At 45.3% G+C, this 21,934-nt stretch overlaps 1 protein-coding gene across 8 annotated transcripts in view; it reads right to left on the bottom strand.

The window, feature by feature from the left end:
• spega (striated muscle enriched protein kinase a) overlaps positions 1-21,934 on the bottom strand; it is a 376,412-nt gene that overhangs the window by 100,350 nt on the left and 254,128 nt on the right. For all 8 annotated transcript variants that reach the window (XM_063051419.1, XM_063051422.1, XM_063051421.1 and 5 more), the window contains 5 exons: positions 12,197-12,457; positions 5,127-5,285; positions 3,145-3,334; positions 1,458-1,687; positions 835-954 (listed from right to left, as the gene is read on the bottom strand). In XM_063051419.1, the coding sequence (XP_062907489.1) occupies positions 835-954; positions 1,458-1,687; positions 3,145-3,334; positions 5,127-5,285; positions 12,197-12,457 (960 nt within the window). The remainder of the gene's footprint in view (positions 1-834; positions 955-1,457; positions 1,688-3,144; positions 3,335-5,126; positions 5,286-12,196; positions 12,458-21,934) is intronic.

Below are 21,934 nucleotides of genomic sequence, written 5' to 3'. Positions count from 1 at the left end.
AGCAGTGAGACCGGGGCAGCAGCAGAAATGGCAGATGGTTACCCCCCCACCTCCCACCCTCCCTGCTCGGTCCAGTTCTGTCCAGTACCGGTCCCCACCCCTCATCCTACTCCATACCAACCTCCCTGATCTCTCCTCACCCCCCTAAATGACCCACACCCTCCCCGCTCCAAGGATTCCGCCGCATCAGTCACACCTCCTCATCCACCCCACCCTTCCCCACATCTCATCCAACCCCCTCCCATTCTGTACAGTCAACTGCACCACATCACCCCACCCCTCACCCTCTCTGCAACACCCACACCCTTCCCTGACTCCCAGCCACTCTACTCACAAGCACATACAACCCCTCCCTGCCCAGACTCATCTCGCTCCAACGAGTGTGTTGCACCTTGTCACTCCTCATCTCCCCCTCACAACCCACTCCTCAGCAGCCCGAATCCCCGAATTAGATCCCAGCCTGTAACCCACTCCCATGCATCTGTTACTCCCTATCTAGGCATTTCAATATTTGATTGGTTTGAATGAGATCCTCTCATTCTTCTATACTCCAGTGGGTGTGAGCCAAGAGACGTCAAATGCTTCTCATACATTAACCCTTTCATTCCTGGGATGCGTCTAGTGAACCTCCTCTGGACCCCCTCCAATGCCAGCACATCCTTTCTCAAATATGGGGTCTAAAATTGTTCGCAATACTCCAAATATGGAGAACTCTGAAAAACACTCCTCCAGACTCTTGCCCTTTGAGCAGATATCTTTCTTATGGACTGAGTGGGTTCCCATGCAGGGTCCGCCCCCATCCCACTAATGGACAGTTACAGGTTGGGATCTTACCAGACACGTAGATGTGGGCATAACTAGTGGCCTTCCCCACCTTGTTCGCTATCACACTTTTGTAAACGCCAGCGTGCGAATGGTCGATGTTGCGTATGACTAGGCGATGGATGTCTTTATCTGCATCAGAGAGAAGTCATGGTGAGAAGCCAATCGGTGGACAGAAGGCAGAGACAGAGCAAAGTCTGACCTTGCAGTGTAATGAGGTGTCACGAGAATGTAGTAGTTAAAATAACACTTTACAGCACCAGTGACCCAGGTTCAATTCCCACCACTGTCTGTAAGGTAGCTGTCTTGCAAGACATTAGGGAACAGGGACTGTGGCATTACTGCTGGGGCGCCACCAGACTGCAGGGTGAGGTGGAAATTCCACGTCGGAAATAGATGGCCCTGGGGATGGAATAGTGTGCTGAGGACAGGACAGAGTTGGGCAACATGTGCCAGGAGTAGTTGGTAGCTCAGCAGTACTGCTGTTGTCCCACCAGGTTACAGAGTGAGAGGGAGGTCCGGGTCTGAAATCGATGGCACTAGGGGCGGCAGTGGTGTGCTGAGGTAAGGCCAGGGGCTGTGGGTGGGTGCCAGGGATGGTGCATTGAGGTCTGTGCATCAGGTGGTGTACGTACACTGCGTCATCCTCCTGTCCTCGGTGCTCTGCAGCCTCTGGCCGTTGTGGTACCAGCTAATGGTGGGGTAGGGCAGCCCCGTCACCTGGCACTCCAGCACCGCGTCCTTCCCCTCTGTCACGTCCACGTTCTGGATGGACCTGATGAAGTCCGGCATGGTGAACCGCTCCACCTCGTTCTCCGGGATCTCCGGCTCCTCGGGAATGGACGGCATCTTCTCCAGCTTGGCCCTGTGCGAGAGTAGGGGTGGAGGCGTTGGAGAAAGAAGAGGCAGGAGATTGCCCAAGGTGTGAGCAGACTCCGAGGGTGAGGGTGCGATGGGGAGGAGATCCCCGGATAATCCTGTGGCAATAAGCCACGTGCACAGACTGCTTTCTCTCCGTTAACCCACCCCACAACCCCCGACTCCATCACATTCTCACCCGGAAATCCAAAGGGGAGAGATGGGATCTAACAGCCTCCAGAAATCCTGGACAAAGAGGTCTACCAGACATCACAAAGATGTGAAGCAGAGCTCTTCTGCCGGCAGGGATCAGTGGTGGTGACTGGGGTCACCAGAGAACCTGCCTGAATAATCAACTGACCACCAGGAAACGTTTTTGGTTCAGATCGTTTCGCCAACTGCACCTCGACTTCCTCAGGAAGCAGAAGAAACCTGGCCCTCACCAATCTTTATCAATGCATCATAAAAGCATCCTACCTGAATCTGTCACAGCTTGGTATGACAATTGCTCTGCCCGTGAAACTGCAGAGTTGTGGGCAGAGCTGAGCACATCACAGAAAGCAGCCTCCACTCGATGGACTCTGTCTACTCTTCCCACTGTCTCTGTAAAGCAGCCAGCAAAATCAAAGACCCCACCCACCCCAGAAATTCTCTATTCTCCCCTATCTCATCGGCAGAAGATACAAAAGACTGAAAGGACATTCCACCAGGCTTGAGGAAGGCAAAACAATAGCAGAGTACAGAATAAAGTGTTACAGTTACAGAGGAGGTGCAGTGCAGGTATACAATAAGGTACAAGATCATAATGAGTAGATTGTGAGGTCAAAAGTCCATCTTATATACTAAGGACTATAACAGTCTTACAGCAGTGGGGTAGAAGCATCCTTGAGCCTGGTGGTATGAGCTTACAGACTTTTGTATCTTCTTTCCATTGGGAGAGGGAAGAAGACAGGACGTACAGCGTGGGCAGTGCCTTTGATTATGCCGGCTGCTTTACTGGGCGCTAGAAGTGTAGTCAGAGTCCATGGAGGGGAGGCTGGTTTAGAGATGTGCTGACCTGTGTCTACAACAGTCAGATAGAGGATCAACCTGTCAGTTTATCTACCTGCTCAGTGTGACCTACCTGCTCAGGTGACTTACCTGGTCAAGTACTTTACCTGTACAGTTTATGTTTCATAGCCAGGTGATTTACCTGGACAATGTGATCTACCTGCACTGTTTGCTTACCTGGACAGTGTGATCTATCAGATTAATATATCTTTATCTGTCAGGGCAACTACCTAGAAAGATAATCCATCTGGTTAGTAGACCACATCTTCCTGCTGTCTGTGGGATCTTACTGTGTCCAGGTTTGATGTCACGTTCCCTCCTGCAGAACCTCACTGGCTGTGATGTGGTGTGGGCTGCACTGAAGTGGTAAAGGACATTATAAAGAAATACCCCTTGCCCTGTTGCCATGCTTACATTGGTGATGCCATGATTGGTCGTGGCTCCTCAACGTAGAGCTCTGCTGAGCAGAAGGCATCGCCGTGAGCGTTCTGGGCAATGGCAGAGTATTCTCCCTCGTTCTCAGACACGGCATGCATGATGAGCAGGGAATGCAACCCTCGGTCTCTCACGATCCGTACCTCGTCTGTCTCCACAATCTTCTCACCTGCCAGGCAGGGAAAGAGGGGGTCATGGCACATCTCTGTTCGTTAACACATGCCCCCTCCCCCCTCCCAACCTTCCCACAACTGGGAATGCAGGAATAATACAGTGAAATTCTCAGCAGAGTCTTGTACATTCCTGGAAGTTTGTATTCCTGACAGTACGGACTGTCCAACCCATGTCACCATTTGAGGCCCCTCTGTGAAGGTAGTTGGGCTTTGGCCCCGGGAGAGAGCATGCTAAAGGTCCCACGGCTATGACTCTGCACAGTCTTCCCCAGTGTTTAGGGCAACATTCAAACCCATCCCCAAGCTATATTCCAACTCCTGATCACATCCTTCTGAAGGAACTCAGAGGGTCAGGCAACAACTATGGAGGGAAACGGGCAGTCGATATTTCCAACCAAGGCCCTTCATCTGCAAGGGTCTTTACCTGAAACGCTAACTGTCCATTTCACTTCTACAGACGCTGTCTGACCACTGAGTTTCTATCTGCAAGGGTCTTTACCTGAAACGCTAACTGTCCATTTCACTTCTACAGACGCTGTCTGACCACTGAGTTTCTATCTGCAAGGGTCTTTACCTGAAACGCTAACTGTCCATTTCACTTCTACAGACGCTGTCTGACCACTGAGTTTCTATAACACCTTGTTTGTTGCTCCAGATTCCAGAGTCTCTCTAAACTTGCCAGAGACTGAAAGGCTAGACAGAATGCTCATAGCGAGGATGTTTCCAATAGTGGGGGAGTCCAGGACCAGAGGGCACAGCCTCAGAATAGAAGGATCTCTGTTTAGAACAGAGATAAGGAGGAATTTCTTTAGCCAGAGAGTGGTGAATCTGTGGAATTCATTGCCACAGATGGCTGTTGTAGCCAAGCCATTGAGTATATTTAAAGCAGAGGATGATAAGTTCTTGATTAGTAAGGGGTTAAGGGTTTTGGCATATGAATTGGGTTATAAAAATCAGCCATTGTTGAATGGTGGATGATGGGCCAAATGGCCTTGTTGTGGGTGGCATGGTTACATAGCAGCTAGTGCAGTGATTTATGCATCAGCTACCAGGTCAGGGATCAATCCCTCCACTGTCTGTTCTCCCCATAACCACATGGGTTTTTCTCTGGGTGCTCTGGTTTTCTCCCACTTTCCACAGGCATACGGGTCAGGGTTAGTAAGCTGTGGGCATGCTCTTTTGGCACCGTAAACTTGGCCACACTTGTGGGCTGCCCCCAGCACATCCTCAGACTGTGTTGGTCACTGATGCATACGACAGATTTCACTACGTTTTGATGTACATGTAACAAATAAATCTAATCTTATAAAAAACCTTACGGTACGCCTTTGATAAATCTCTATCAGGTCTCCAATCAGCCTCTGGCACTCCTGGGACACTGAGCCTTTGGCCACTGTGTTCCTTTGGGAGAAGGAAGAGGCACGTAGAGAGATTAGGAAGCGATGCAGTGCTCTGGCCTGTATCATAAAACAGTTTAAATTTAAGCTTAGATATGTTTTGGTTCGATGTCTTGATGTACATATGACAAATAAAGCTCATCTCTAAACTCTGAATCTACAATTGTGCTCCTATATCTCATGGTTTTATGAGAGATTAAAGGGGGTTATGGCAGGTGGCATTGAGGTAGATCAGCCATGAGGGTACAGCAGGATAAAGGGCTGAACATCCTCCTCCTGCTCCTGTTTCTTCCCGCTGTGAAGTGCTGTGGGAAGCTCCTGAGATCGCGTGCATTTGTGTGTGCCCTGTGCGATTCAGACTGGAACCACGGCCCCTTTCCCCACAGATTACCGAAGTGCATCCAGATGACGGTGGGGGCAGGGGTCCCGCTCACTTTTACGTCGAGGTGGGCTGTCCTGCCCTCGATCACAAAGACGTCTTCCAGCTTCCAAGTGAAGAGCGGAGGGACGGAGGGCAGTACTGTCAGCTGGGCACTGCAGGTCTTCTCATCTGGGGAATAAGTAACATATACTGACCACCTTCTGGGTTAAAAAGTAGTCCCTCAGCTTCCTATTAAATCTTGCCACCTCACCCTAAACATGTGCCCTCTATATCTTGATTCCCCCACCCTGGGGAAAAGACAGTGTGCATTTGCTCTATCTATACTCCTTGAAAAGATCAGCAATGTTCCAAACTCAACTTCTCTCTATAACTCAGTCTCTCGCGCCCTGGCAACATCCTTGTAAATCTCTTCAGCTTAATATTCAGAGGATGTTTCTAATAGAGATGGAGTTTAGGACAAGAGGGCACGGCCTCGGAGTACAAGGAGATTCCTTTGGAATAAGCCAGTGGATAGTGACTCTGTGGAATTCATTGGCACAGACAGTTGTAGAGGACAAGTCATTGGGTACAATATATTTAAAGCGGAAGTTGATAGGTTCTTGACTAGTCAGGGTGTCCGTGGGCACGTGGCCAAGTGGTTAAGGCATTCGACTAGCGACCTGAGGGTTGCTAGTTTGAGCCCCAGCCGAGGCAGTGTGTTGTGTCCTTGAGCAAGGCACTTAACCACACAGTGCTCTGCGATGACACTGGTGCCAAGCTGTATTGGCCCTTGCCCTTCCCTTGGACAACATCGGTGTCGTGGTGAGGGGAGACTTGCAGCATAGGCAACTGCTGGTCTTCCATACAACCTTGCCCAGGCCTGCGCCCTGGAGAGTGAAGACTTTCCAGGCGCAGATCCATGGTCTCACAAGACTAATGGATGCCTAAATAAGTCAGGGTGTCAAAGGATATGGAGAGAAGGATAATAACTCCGCCATGATGGAATGGCAGAGCAGACTTGATGGGCCAAATGGGTTAATTCTGTTTCTAAGTCTTATGGTGTTATATTTAAAGCAGAGACTGGTAGATTCTTAATTAGTAAGGGTGTCAAAGGTGTTGTGCATTTAGTATTTCAGTAATATTTGAGTAATATTGTAACTATGTTGTTAGATTAAGCACTCTTTGTTTACGTAATTCATTATGGGTTATGTATGAATGGCATACGTCATTACAACATAATGTCATATGTGAGTGCCTCACTAAAGTAAAATGAAGTCGTCACATTTTCCCAGAATCCCGTGTAATTCTTTCAATTAATTCCTGGAGTTGCAAAGTATAACAGTGGCGATGTGGAAGTTTTAAAATGAACCTGAGACCACTACCTACTGCAGTGAGATGTTCGAGTTAAAAAAAAATGAGCTACATGAGAAAGATAAACACATTCTATTGTACAACAGGTAACGAGGTGATGTATACTGAAGGAACTGAGTAGTATTTAGAATCAAAATGAAATAGCCAATGAACAGCGAATGCCAGTATTGCTGAGTATAATACGTGAAAAATCATATAGTTTGCTTAGAAGTTGCTCTAGCAAAACCAGTCAGAATGACCTTTGCTGATATCATGAATGTAACGCAGGATCACTCTAGACCAAAACCATTGTTGATTCCAGAACACTTTAGGTTACATAAGTGGAATCAAAAGGAAGGGGACTCCATTTCAGCTTACATGACTGAATTGAATTGTCCAAGGATTGTCAGCTCAATGATGGGCTTAATGATGCACAGAAAGACTGCTTAGTTTGTGGAATCTTACAAGAAAGCACTCAAAAATGGCTCCTAACTGAAGCACAATTCACATTTTAAACAGCAGTTGAAAACACTGTATCAATGGAAACAATAGCTAGAGACATGATTGAGTTGCAGTCAGAAATGAAAGTGAGGGTGAACAAAATGGCAATGTCTAATTAGAAACCTGCCTGGTTGAACAAATTGTATTATTGTTGTGGCAGCGGCTCACATACACCAGACCAGTGCAGGTTTAAAAGCAAAACTTGCAGAAAATGCAACAAAGTAGGCCACATATAAAAACATGTTAGACAAACAAAAAGAAATGGACTGCACAGCAATGAGAAAAAGATAAAAAATTAAGTTGCATTTTCAAAAAGAATATTAATTTGTATGCTGTTGGATGAAAATTCTGATAATGATGAGAGTGACATAGAACTGAGAAGACTTCCAAAATTTACAATTGGAAAAATAGCAACAGACGAGTAATATGACTTACACCAGAAGGACACTGGCTAGCTGCTTCAGTCATTCTACAAAATGAGTTTGAACACCATTTCAAAGTTACTGAACTGAAGCTTACAGATATCTAATTAAGAACTGATACTGGAGCAAAGATAACTCCTATGGGAATGAAGTTTGTAACAGTGAAATATAACAACCAACAAGCCACATTGGGCTTGTATGTGGTAAAAACAGGAGGGCCAGCAATGCAGGACTGTGGTTGGCTGAGACAACTACAACTTGATTGGAGACCCATCCACTATTAGCATGTCACATTCCCTATTAGCATGTCACATTCCCTACAACAGAGTCAACTGAAAGCTAATTAAGAAAGATACTGATGATGCCACAGCAGGGTTCAAGGATGGCATTGGAAAACTCAAAACGTATCAAGGGTAAAATAATGTTAAATGAAAATGCCACACCCAAATATTACAAAGCCTGTCCGGTTCCTTATACCATCCATGATAAAGTAGCCAGTGAGCTCGATCACATGGAGGCTGAAGGAATTCTTTGAATGGAGTAGAGTCCATGGGCAATGCCAGTTGACCGAGTAGCCAAGAATGGGTCTGTCAGGATCTGCGGTGAGTTTAAGGTCACCACAACCCAGTACTGAAAGTAGATCACTACCTTCTGCCCAGGATAGAGGATATCTTTGCAAACTTTTCTGGAGGAAAACACTTCAGCAAAGTGGACATTGCTGAGGCCTATCTACAGATGGAGATGGAAGAAGAGTCCAAATTGTTTCTCACCATAAACACTCACAAAGGACTTCATCACTATGATAGGCTTGATAGACTGCACCTGCACTCTGGTAGAAAGCTATTCATAATGTGCTGCAAGCTTTCCCAGGCACTCAGTGTTACCCGGATGATATCATTGTTACCGTTAAGGATATCAAGGAACATCTCCAAAATCTCAAAGAAGTGCTAAAAAGATGAGAAGATTATAGGCTCAGAGCATGATGCAATAAGTGTGAAGTCTTTAAACCAAGCATCACTTACTGTGGTCACACCATTGACACACAAGCATTACACAAGTGTGCCGAGAAAATTCAAGCAGTGGTGGATGGCTCAAGACTAAAGGACATATACCACTTGCAGTCCTTTTTAGGATTTGTCAATTTCTACAACAGGTTCCTGCCAAATCTGGCTACTGTGTTCTACCTTTTGAACTCATTACTACAGATCAGGAAGAAATGGCAATGGACAGAGCAGTGTGAGGTGGCTTTCCAAAAGGCAAATGGAATGGTGACGTTAGACACTGTGCTCACACATTATGATCCACATCGTCCAGTGAAGCTTGCCTTATGATATGGGTGTAGTCATGTCACACGTAATGAGTGATGGAAGTGAATGCCCCATAGTCTTTGTATCACATTCCCTCACTACTGCAGTGAAAAATTACACGCTGATTGACAGAGAGGACTTGAGTCTGTTTTGGGGTGTAAAATGTTTCAACCAGTACCTGTATGGGAAAGAGTTTACCCTCATTACTGATCATCAACCACTGGTGTCCATTTACAACTCACAGAAGGGTGTTCACTAACAGCAGCAGCACGAATGCTGAGCTGGGCTCTGTTTTGTGGAGGACACAATTACAGGTGTAACATGCTGTAAGGTTTCACTTCTAATGTAATGGCCTTTCTGTAATGTTTCACTGCCTGACCTGGAGATAACAGGGCCTTGGAATGTGGGGGCTAACCCATGAGAGAAATGTTGTTCTTCCTTGTGAGTCTGAAAGAGAGATTTTTGTGGTCTTTGGTCGGCGAGAGAGGAAAAAGGAAGACGCATGTGGAGAGAGCTGGAGACCACCGGACGGAGTGGACTGGGAGCAGGGGTTCGAAGGTCGGCAACGCTTGGAGGAGGTCGATGGTGTAGCAGTGAGTTCCAATCTGCACTTTTGACTTTTCCCTTAAAATGGGCCCTTTTTCCTTTTATTTTCTTTACTAATCCTCTATCCAGATTAGGATTTATAAAGTTCAATCATTTAATTGCATACGGTGTACTCTCTGATATTTTGCGGTGCGGATTTGCAACCGGCCAACACATCACGCAGCATCCAGACAAACGGGATTTCTCAGTCTGGCGGGCCCGGAAGATGTCTTCCCCTAGACGAACACATGCTGGCCGAGCCTAAGGATTACACAAGTTCGAATTCAAGAGGACAACTAATCATGGAAATGCTGGTGGGTTGTCCTGTTTACCCTTGGAAAAGGAAATACCGGCCAGCTGGTGGCGCAATGACATCGGCGCTGGACCCAGAAGTGGAGGTCCCCGGGTTCGAAACCAGTCGGGTCCGCTCTCCATCCGTGCCGGGTTGAGTGTCAAAATCGCAACTCGACCTCGTACAATAAAAAGGGAAAAATACTGCAAAAATGTCTGCATGAGGAGTGGCGTACCACAGTCTCTCTCTCACTCTGCGCCTTGTAAAAACCATGAAAAAGACATCATCACGGATACACACACACACAGACAAGCATGCACGCACACGCAGACACACATGCACAGACTCACACGCACGCAGGCACACGCCAAAAAAAAAGGAAAAGGAAATACCTGAAAAATTTACAAAAGAGCACACTCCACTTGACATATTCTCCCTAAGGCAAATCTAAAGTCTCCCTATTACAGCAGAGATGATCCAAAGGGAAACCAAAGACTTCACACTGTCTCAAGTCTACATAGGCAGCCCAAAATGGCTGGAATGTGCAGCAGAAATTCCAGTTTCCCCCATTTTTACCGGCGCCGGGATGACCTTGCCCTTGACAGGGGTTGCCTATTTGGGGATTGAGAGTTGTGCCATTCAAGCTGAGAGCTGAAGTGTTGGAGGAGCTACATGCCAGACATCTAGGTGTGGTCAAAATGAAAACATTGGCTCGAAGCTTTGTCTGGTGGCCTGGGATAGATCAGCAGATCGAGCAACTAGCTATGCATAGTTCGGGATGCTAACATTTCCAGAAGATGCCAATAGCAGTGTCTCTCCATCCCTAGGAACGGCCTGTATTACCCTGGCAGAGGATTCATGTGGATTTTGCCAGACTATTCCTGGGCACAAATTTCTTGGTAGTGGTGGATGCAGCTACAAAATGGCCAGAAGTGTTTCCAATAGCTTCCACTACAGCCTCTTCTCAAGGATTGGTGTTCCAGAACACTTGGTCAGTGACAATAAACCTCAGTTTGTAGCAGAACAGTTTTGGTCAATCCTGAAAATGAATGGAGTACGACATATTACATTTGCACTATCCTGCCCAGCTACAAATGTTTTGGTGGAAAGGTTTGTCCAGAGTCTAAAGAACGCACTGCGAGCAATATTAGCAGCACACACTGCACTAACACTGAATCCAAGCTCGCCAATTTCCTCCTTGCGAATTGCAATGCAGCACACTCCATAACCAACAACTCACCCATTACACTGTTCCTGGGTCATCCCTTACACTCATGCTTGGATCTCCTCAAACCCAAACTCAGAAGGAGTATGCAGGACAAACTGAGGTCTCCTCATACAAGGAGATTCAATGTTTCACCCCTGGACAAGCAGTCCTGGTGAGGGACTACAAAGATGATCAAAAGTGGGCACTTGAAAAGATTAAGGTCAGAACTGGACCACTCTCCTACACAGTGTAGATTGTGTCTGATGTCATCTGGAGATGACACAATGATCAGTTGAAGAAAGCAGAGTCAATTGTCAGAGCAGAAAGGAGTTCAGAGCCACTTCCTGCAGTCCCGGAGGCAACTCCTACAATCACTACAGAGGAGGCCCCAGAACCTGAGATTGTTTCACAGCCACAAGTCTCACCTGCCAAGCAAAGTGAGCAAGCACTCCCCACACCCCGTCAGGAAAAATGTTATCCCTCAAGGGTGAGAAATTTCCACAGCAATTAAATATTTAGGCCTGAATGAAGCACTTTAAAAATTACTATGGTGTGGATGTCCATATAGTAGCTGTACATATATACTATAAACACACACTTATAGCATGGTATAGTGCTGTGTATTTAATATTTCAGTATTATTTGAATAATACTGTAAATATATTGTTTGATTAAGCATTTTTTGTTTGTTTATAGAATTCATTATGGATTATATGAAAGAAGTATTTAAGTGGCATACATCATTACGCCATCAAGTCATTTGTAAGGGCTTCGCTAAAGTAAAACAAAGTAGACATGTTTTCCTAGACTCCAGTGTTCTTCTTTCAATTAAGTTCTGGAGTTACAAAACATAACAAAAGGTTATGGAGAGAAGGCAAGGAGAATGGGGATTCTAGGACGAGACGGCACGACTCAGGATTGAAGGACGTCCTCTTAGAACTGAGATGCGGAGAAACTACTTTAGTCAGAGGGTGGTAGATCTGTGAAATTTGTTGCCACAAGTGGCTGTGAAGGCCAAGTCATTGGGTGAATTAAGGCAGAGACAGAGAGGTTCTTGATTAGCCAGGGCATCAAGGGTATGGGGTGAAAGCAGGGGAGTGGGGATGACTGGATGAAGTGGATCAGCCCATGATTGAATGGTGGAGGAGACTCAATGGGCCGAATGGCCTACTTCTGCTCCTAAATCTTATGGTCTTACGGTCTTATGGGTTGAGAGGGACAATAAGTCAGCCATGTGGGAATGGCCTAATTCTGCTCCTATGATTGATGGTCTAATACTCCAAATATGTTGTACAACTGCAACGTCATGTCTCAACTTCCATACCCTGATGGTTGAAGATCAGTATGCCAGCTGGCTTCTTTACCACCCTGTCCTGTGCAATGCATTGGGACTACTCACTGCCTGTGTGTCTGGGCCTCGCCAGCCTCTCACTCACCTGTTGCCGTGCTAACTTTGCAGGTGTATACTCCAGAGTCATCCTCGTGTACCGAATTTAGGAGCAGCTTGCACTTCTTGCCGTCAAAGTGCATCTTGCAGTTCAGCAGTGCGGGCTGGACCAGCTTCCCGTTGGTCAGCCAGTCCACGTCAACTTCAGGGGGGCCGCGCACCTCACACTCGAAGAAGGCTGACTCTCCGGCATTCACTGTGATGTCCCGAGCCGGGGCCATGATTGCCAACACTTGTGCATCGCGGTGGCCTGCAACACAATGGCAACAAACAAGCACACATCAGTCCACGTCATGCTGGAACATATGGGATCCGGGGCGAGCCTGCCAATAATGATTAAAGATATAAAATGCTGGAGGAACTCAGCAGGTCAGGCAGCCTCTATGGAAAGGAAGAAAGAATCAACGTGGCAGACCAAGACTCTTCCTCAGGACCGGGAGAAAGAGGAAGAAGCTAGAATAAGCAGGTAGAGGGAGGGAAAGGAGTACAAGCTAGAAGGTGGTAGGTGTGACCATGTGAGGGGGAAGCTGGGAGGTGATAGGTGGAAAAGGTATAGCATTGAAGAAGGGATCTGATAGAAGAGGGAGAGTAGACCATGGGAGATAGGGGAGAAGGAATGTCACCAGGAGGAGGTGATGGGCAGGCAAGCAGAAAGGTAAGGGGGATCCAGAGTCAGGAATGGAAAAAGTGAGAAGAGGAGGGGGAACGTCGATGTTCATGTCAACAGGTTGGAGGCTAATTTGTAAAATGTAGCTGTTCTGAACTATCATAAAGAATTTCTCATCCAAGCATAATAAGTACATGCCCTGGATGGAGGTTTAGGAGCCTTAGATCCCACACCACCGGGTTCAGGAAAAGTTATTACCCTAAGATCATCAGGCTCCTGAACCAGTGTGGATAACTTCACTCACCACAACTCTGAACTGATTCCACAACCTGCAGACTCACTTTCAATGATTCTACAACTCATGTTCTCAGTATTGTTCATTTATTTGCACAGTTTGTCTTCTTTTGCATGTTGGTTGTTTATCAGTCTTTGCTTATGTAAAGCTTTTCGTATATTCAATTGTATTTCTTTATTTTCCTGTAAATGCCTGGGAGAAAAAGGAATCTCAAGGTATACATATCTCAACATATACATACTTAGATATTAATTTTTATTTTGAACTTTGAAACCATGACATATTTGGATTAGATGTTACCTTAATGGATCTCATGGAGTCCAGGGTAAGCTAGTCAACTGGCTGTAAAATTGGGCTGACAGTAGGTGGTGAAGGGTTGCAATTCAGATGGGGGACGGTGATGGAAAAAGCTGCAGAACACTGTAGACTCAGCCAGCTCCATCACGGGCACTAGCCTCCCCAACATCAAAGACATCTTCAAGAGGTGAGACCTCAAAAAAGGCTGCATTAATCAGTAAGGACCCCCACCATGCAGGACATGCCCTCTTCTCATCGTTGTCATCAAGAAGGAGGTACAGGAACATTTCAGGAACAGCTTCTTCCCCTCCGCCGTCAGATTTCTGAATGAATAATGAACCCATGAACATTTCCTCAGTATTTTTCTCACTTCTTGCACCATTTATTTATTTATATGTATTTCTTATTGTAATTTATAATATTTTTACGTATTGCACTGTAAAGCAACAAATTTCACAACGTATGTTAGTGATAATAAATCTGATTCTGATTCAAATGGACAATGAGCCCATGTACACTACTTTGCTATTTTATTCCCTTTTGCATTACATATTTATATATTTTATATAAGGCACACCAGTGCCTTGTAAAAGTATTCAGCACCCAACCCTTTGTTCACATAAATGAGTATTACAATCAGGGATTTTGATCAATTTAATTGAGAATTTTTATTTGTGAATCATATGCTTCCTTTTTTTCACACTAGAGTCCACAGGGAAAACAGCAAAGCATGAAAAACTAAAAATTCAAAACCTGAAACATCAGCAGTTCAAAAGTATTCATCCCCTTTGCTCAGTAGATGGCTTAACCACCTCTTGCAGATGTTACAGCCAGTAGTCTTTTTGAATAAGCCTCTATTAGCTCCAATGTGATGGAACAAGATTTGCTCATTCCTCTTTGAAAAATTGCACAAACTGTGCCAGGTGAAATGGGGACACCTCTTTTTCCCTATTAGGAAGTGAGAGAGCCTGTGGTATGTTGATTTACCGGGTGAACGGATAGTCTTTGGGGTACTGCAAGTCTGTGTCTTTATTGATGCTTTGCTGCACGCTTGAGTGTTCAATGGGGGGGAGGGGGTGCCATTGCTTTTTTTCTGGTGGGGAAAGGGGGTGTCGTTGCTTTGCTGCTGCTTATGCATGGAAGGGGGAAGCTGGGGGGGGGTCTTTGGGGTTCTAACATTTAACTGTCATTCATTGTTTGGGGCACTCTTCTGTTTTCATGGATATTTGTGAAGAAAAAGAATTTCAGGATATATATTGTATACATTTCTCTGACATTAAATGTACCTATTCAACCTATTGAAAGGTTAGTTGGGGAGTGGTGGTGGACAGCAATCTTGGGTCTTGCCAGAGATGTTCAATCAGGTTAAGGTCAGGACTCTGACTGGGCCATTCAAGGACATCAATTTTCTTCATTTGAAGCCACTCTGAGGTTGCTTTGGGTCATTGTCCTGCTGAAAGACAAACTTCCTCCCCAGTTTAAGCCTTCTGGCAGAGGCTAGCAGGTTTTTATCCAGGATCTCCCTGTATTTAGCAGCATTCAGCTTCCTATCAATCCTCAACAGATATTCAGTCCCCGCTACTGAAAAGCATTCCAATAGCGTGATGCTACCTCCATCGTACTTTACAGTAGGGATGGTGTCACCTAGCTGATGCACAGAATTAAATTTATGCCACATGTACCACTTAGTGTCCAGGCCAAAAATTTCCAATTTTGTCTCATCTGACCACAAGAACTTCTTCCACATCTTTACAGATTCTTCTAAAGTGTTGCTTTGCAAAGTCTTGACGGGGAAGGGTATACTTTTTTTTTTAGCCAGGGCTTCTTCCTCGCCACTCTGTCAAATATACCCTTTTCTGCAAGGCCTTAGAAATAGTGAAGCCATGAACTTCGTCTCCAGTTGCAGCCACTGAGTTCTGCAGCTCATTCAGAGTGACTGTTGGCATCACAGTAGCTTCACTTATAAGTCCCATTCTTCTCTGGTGACTAAGTTTAGAGGAGCAGCCTGACCTAGGCAGTATGGCTGTGGTTTCATAAGTTTTCCACTTTTTTATGATGGACTACACTGAGCTCCAAGGTACGTTGAGTGCCTTTGAGATGGTCTTGTACCCTTCCCAGAACTGTCACCAGAATTATCATTTCCCTGACTTGTCTTGAATGCTCTTTTGTCTTCATTTTGGTTTGGTCTGTTGAAAATCCACCATACTGTTGGACCTTACAGAGAAAGGGGGTATTTATTCTTATTAATCAATTGAAAACAGGTGATCCTCCAATTTTCTACATCAATAAATTGGGTGAGCTGGTAAGGCAACAGTATATTGCACCTGACAAAGGTTAGCGAAGTAATTACAAAGGGAACAAATAGGTTTTCAGCATCACAATTTTGGTATTTAATTTTTAGTAAATTATTGACAGGTTTGGAATTTTTCTTTTGATTTGATGTGATACACAATGTTTTGAGAATTGGCTCAAAAAATCAGACTTCTGTAACATTATAATTTGTAGTTGTAGATTTTATTATTAAGTACTGCTGCTACAAAACAACAAATTTTACCACATTTGCCAGTGATATTAAACCTGATTCTGATTGCGACTACTGGTGTGCTGCATCCCCTGTTGTTTGCCATTTATTTTAATAATTTAGATGACAATGTTTGTGGCACAGTTAGTAAGTTTTCAGATGAGAACTTTCATGGTATAATAAGGTTATAGAGTTATAACCTTTATATTCACGTGGTGGATGTGGGTTCATAAGTTTGAATAAGTACATGGATGGGTATGGAGGGCTATGGTCCAGGTGCAGGTCAATTGGACTAGGCTGAATTATGGTTTAGACTGGACTAGATGGGCTGAAGGGCCTGTTTCTTTGATGGAGTGCTGTATGATTCTAAGAAAGGTTGAGGTGGGTATAGGTCAGCCCTGATTATATTGAGTGGGGGGGGCAGAACTGATGGGCCAAGAGGCTTTCTCCCACTCCTATTGCCTTGTAATCTTGTGGAACAGGAGAGTCAGCAACCAGAGGAGAGCTCTCCGCCACTCGAGCCTTCCCCACCATTTAACAAGCCTGACTGGGTTTAAACCTCATCTCTATACTATCGCTCCCTCTTCCCTGAGTAACCTTTCACCACCTGCCCCCAATCTCATCAGGAATTTTTTTCTCTGTCTCAAAAACACTCCGGACTCTGTTGCACCATCCTTGAAGGCACAGCATTCCAAAGGCTCACACACAGATCAGTATAGCACTAGCTAAGGCCATTCCGCCCACAATGTTGTATTGATTTTGACACCAATTTATACCAAATGCCCTCCTGATCAGAGCCTGAAGGTCCATCGGAAGTCCAGAAGCTGAAGACTGATGGCCAGAGCCTGGTGGACTGTCTGTGTGTGTAGGGTAGAAAAGAGCTTGCTTCGCTGTTGTCTTCATGCTTGTTATGTTCTTTGTTGTGTTGCCAAGTATAACTCAGGTCCTCAAGTCTCAGTAACCTCCTCGCAAATCTTCTCTGTACTCTTTCAACATATTGATATCTATCCTGTAAGTAGGTGACCAAAACCACACACAAATTTGGCATCACCAACATCTTATACAACTTCAGGATAATATCCCAACTCTTGTATTGTATCCTTTAATTTATGAAGGACAACATTATTCCAAATAGCACTCCGATACATGTTTACTTGACTTTGTTTTTCAGGTGTTACACAGGAGAATAACCAATTTTCCAGAGGACACAATAAATTGTAAGGGAGAACTGCCATTAGGCCAGGGATTGGATACTGGAGGCCCATAGGCAGCCTGTCCTGGGTTGGAGGCTGATCTGCGTGTGTGAGTGGGTGGCTGGGTGGGAGGAAGGGAAAGAGCAAAAGGGCTTGTGTGGTTCCGCTGAACATTGTGGGCATGCTAGTTTGGCACTGGAATGTGTGGCAACACTTGCTGGTCGCCCCCAGCACATCCTTGGGTGAGTTGGGTGTTAGATAAATGACACATTTCACTTACATTTCCATGCACATCTGATAAATAAATCTGAATCTGTGTTTCATCCATATCTCTCTAAAAGCCTCTTAAACTTCACCAAACTGCCTGCTTCCATTACTGCCCCTGGCAACCCATTTCAGACACTTTCCACCCTCCGACCTTAAAACATGTCCCCCGGTGATGGACGTTCCTACCCTGAGGAAAATATTCTGACAGCCTACCCTGTCTGTGCCTCTTACAATTAAAAAAACCTCTATCAGGTCCCCCCACCTCCTTGCCTCCACCACTGTCAGGTCTGTGCATTCTCAGTCTCCACTCAGCTTATCAGAGTCACCTGCTGCTTGTTTGAAACTCATCAGCCTATTTAACCCCAGTTCTCATCTCCAGTCCCTGTTCACTCATTGAAGCAGCTGGCCTCAACAAACTGCTCCTAGCCTTCAATTTACCTTGTTGCCTCTTTTGCTTAGTTTCTGTTCTCTCTTGTTTTGTGGTCTCTCATGGCTTGTAATCCTGTGGAACATTATTAAAGTTATCGTTTACTGCTATACCATCTCCACAGCTCTGCCCTTGCGTCAGGCCTCCTCTACATTTCCTGACAGCCACTCCAGAGAATCCAGAGAAAACAACTCAACTTTGTCCTTATAGTCCAGGCTCTCTAATCCAGACAATATCTTGGTGAACCTCTTCTGTACTTTCACCAAATCTCCACATACTTCCTATAAAGGGGAAACTACAACAGCACACACAACACTCCAAGTGCAGACTGACTGAAGTTTTATTTAGTGGCAGCGTGACTTCCATCCTCTTACACTCAATGCCCCAACCAATGGAGGCAAGCATGCCAAACACCTTCAGAGTCAGAATCGGAATCAGGCTTATTGTCACTGACATATGTTGCAAAATTTGTTGTTTCGTGGCAGCAGTACAGTACAAAACAAAACAAAACATAGATATTGCTGTAAGTTACAATAAAAGATATATAAATAGTTCAAAAAAGGAATAGTGAGGTAGAGCTCATGGGCTCATGGAACATTTAGGAATTTGATGGCAGAGGAGAAGAAGCTGTTCCTAAAATGTGCCTGTGTCTTCAGGCTCCTGTACCTCCTTCTGATGCCAGTAATGAGAAGAGGGCATGTCCCAGATGGCGAGGGTCCTTAATGATGGTTGCCACCTTCTTGAAGCACTGCCCTTTGAAGATGTCCAGAGTGGTGGGGACTCTAGTGCCCATGATGGAACCGACTAAGTCTACAACATTCTGCAGCTTTTACCAATCCTGTGCCTTGGCGCTTCCGGTGATGCAGCTAGTAAAAATGCTCTCCATTGTACATCTGTAGAAATTTACAAGAATCTTTGGTGACATACCAAATCTCCTCAAATTCTTAATGAAGTAGAACCTCTGACATGCCTTCTTCACGATTGCAGGAGTATGTTGGGCTCAGGGTAGATTCTCTGAGAACTGAACAAATAGGAATGTGAAACTGCTCACCCTTTCGACCGCTGATCTCTCGATGAAGACTGATGTGTGTTCTCCTCGACTTCCCATCCCTGAAGTCCACAATCAATCCCTTGGTCTTACTTGAGTACTGAAGGTTGTTGCAACACCACTCAACCAGCCGATTTACCCTCACTCCTGTATGCCTTCTTTTCTGAGATTCTGCCAACAGCAGTGGTATCATTGGCAAATTTATAGACTGCTTTTGAGCTGTGTGAAGCCACACAATCATGGATGTAGAGAAAGTAGAGCAGTGGGCTAAGCACACATCCTTGAGTTGTATCTGTATTGAATGTCAGCAAGGAGGAGATGTTACTTCCGATTCATACTGACTGTGGTCTCCCAGTGAGGAGGTCAAGGATCCAGTTGCAGAGGGAGGTACAGAGACCCAGGTTTTGGAGCTTGTTAACTAGTACTGAGGTATGATGGAAACAACAGGAATTCTGCAGATGCTGGAAATTCAAGCAACACACATAAAAGTTGCTAGTGAACGCAGCAGGCCAGGCAGCATCTCTAGGAAGAGGTGCAGTCGACGTTTCAGGCCGAGACCCTCTCGAAGGGTCTCGGCCTGAAACGTCGACTGCGAGATGCTGCCTGGCCTGCTGCGTTCACCAGCAACTTTTATGCGTGTTGCCTGAGGTACGATGGTGTTGAATTGATGGTGGGTATTGCTGTTGTCCTGTTGCTCCAAGTGGAGAGCCAGTGAGATTGCATCTGCCGTAGACCTATTGTGACAGTAGGTAAACTGCATTGGGTCTAGATCCTTGCTCAGTTAATTCTAGCTATGACCTGCCTTCCAAAACACCTTATTCATTTACATAGCTACTTTCAGTGAACCCTCTAAGCGAAGTCTCACCTCGTAAAAAGCATAGGTGGAGTGGACAGTCGGAAACTTTTTCCCAGGGCAGAAATGGCTATTGCAAGAGGTGATCGGAGAAAAGTACGGAGAGGCTGTGTAGGTCTTTCTACACAGAGAGTGGTGGGTGTGTGAAACGCACTGCCAGAGGTGGTGGTGGTGGAGGAAGATACATTAGGGCCATTTAAGAGACTCTTAGATAGGCACATGGGTGATAGAATGATAGAGAGTTATGTGGGAGGGAAGGGTTACATTGATCTTAGAGTTGGCAAAACATCATGGGCTGAAGGACCTGCATTGTGTTGTTTTATGTTTGATATTCATTTTAGATGGGCAACCGCATTAAAACGTAAAGACAAGACAGAGTGAGAGAGGGAACCCAGAGGTAGAAGGTCCCATAGGTTGAAGACTGAAGTTAGCGGGTCCTGAGGTAGAATCCTGAAGCTAGAGTGTGCGAGTCTGCGCCAGAGACTAAAGGTTGGAGGCCTGACATCTGCAAATCTGAGAGTCTGGGGCCAAGGACTGGACGCCTAGAGGTGGCCTGCCCTGTGAGTGTCAGTGTCAGAGTGAGAGTCAGAGAGGGAGAGGGAGAGAGATTGATTTGTTTTGATTTGTTGTTGTTTGTCTTGTTCTGCTGAGCATTGTGGGGCATGTCATGTTGCTGCTGGAATATGTGGTGATACTTATGGGGTACCCTCAGCACATCCCTAGGTTGTGTTGGTTATTAACATAAACTTCGCATTTCACTGTATGTTTCAATGTACTATACATGTGGTAAGTAAATCTGAACCTTCACACAGAGCAGGGAGAAGGTCAGAGTCATACAGCACAGAGAGAGGCATTTTGGCCCAACACATCCATGTTGACCAAAGTGCCCACCTACACTAGTCCCAATTGCCTGTGTTTGGCCTATATCCCCCTACTTTCCAATCCATATACCTCAGGTGTTTTTCAATGTTGTTATTGTACCAGCCTCAACCACTTCCTCTGGCAGCTCATTCCAGATACCCACCAGGTCCATTTTAAATCTCTCTCCTCTCACCTTAAGCCTATGCCCTCCAGTTCTTGGGTCTCTTCCCCTTAAAAAAAGATAAAATGCATTCAGCCCATTCATTCCCCTCATAAAACCATAAGAACAGAATTAGGCTATTCAGACATGTCTGGTTTATTTTCCCTATCAACACCACTCTCCTGCTTTCTCCCTATAAACTTTGACGCCTTTATTAATCAAGGAACTATCAATCTTTGCTTTAAATATACCTACCGTATTGGACTCAGCAGCCATCTGTGGCAATGAATTCCACAGATTCACCCACCCTATGACTTAAGAAATTCCTTATCTCTGTCCTAAAGGGATGTCCATCTATTCTGAGGCTGTGCCCTCTGGTCCCAGATTCCTTCACTATTGGAAACAATGTCACCATATCCACTCTAAGCCTAAGTTTCAATGAGATCTCCCTCAGTCCTAAACTCCAGTGAGTACAGGCCGAGAACCACTAAATACTCCTCATACATTAACCCTTTCATTCCCATGAACCTCCTCTGGACCCTCTCCTTTGCATGCACATCCTTTCTAAGATAAGGGACACAAAGCTGCTCACTACATTCCAAATTCAGTCTGACAAATGCCTTATAAAGCCTCAGTATTACATCCTTGCTTTTATATTCTAGTCCCTTTGAAATGAGTGCCATTGTATTTGCATTTGCCTTCCTTACCACGGACTCAACCTACAAGTTAACCTTTAGGGAATCCTGCACTAGGACTCTCAAGTCTCTTTGCACCTCTGATTTTTGAATTTTCTCCCTATTTTGAAAATAGTCTACGCCTTTATTCTTTCTATCAAAGTGGATGACCATACACTTCCCTACACTGTGTTCCATCTAGCACTTCTTTACTCATTCTCCTAATTTGTCCAACTCTTTCTGCAGACTCCCTGCTTCCACACCACCATCTTTCTTCCACCTATCTTTATATTGTCTGCAAACATCCTTCCCACATCCACTCAATATGGGCCTTTCAATTTTCTGGCGGTCATCACATCTGTATAAGGTCACCAGCCTCCAACATTCCAGCAAACATAGTCCACATCCGCCCAACCTCTCGCTTTATCTCAGGCCATCAAGTCCTGTTAACATTCTCGGAAATCAGATATAAGAAATAACACGTGGCTCTTTAAATGTATTTTATTGCAGTTTTTTTTCCAAAC

Source organism: Mobula hypostoma, chromosome 6 (genome assembly GCF_963921235.1).
Source record: "Mobula hypostoma chromosome 6, sMobHyp1.1, whole genome shotgun sequence".
Lineage (NCBI taxonomy): Eukaryota > Metazoa > Chordata > Chondrichthyes > Myliobatiformes > Myliobatidae > Mobula > Mobula hypostoma.
Note: the sequence above shows the minus strand (reverse complement) of the source record. Positions and strands in the feature narration are given on the sequence as shown.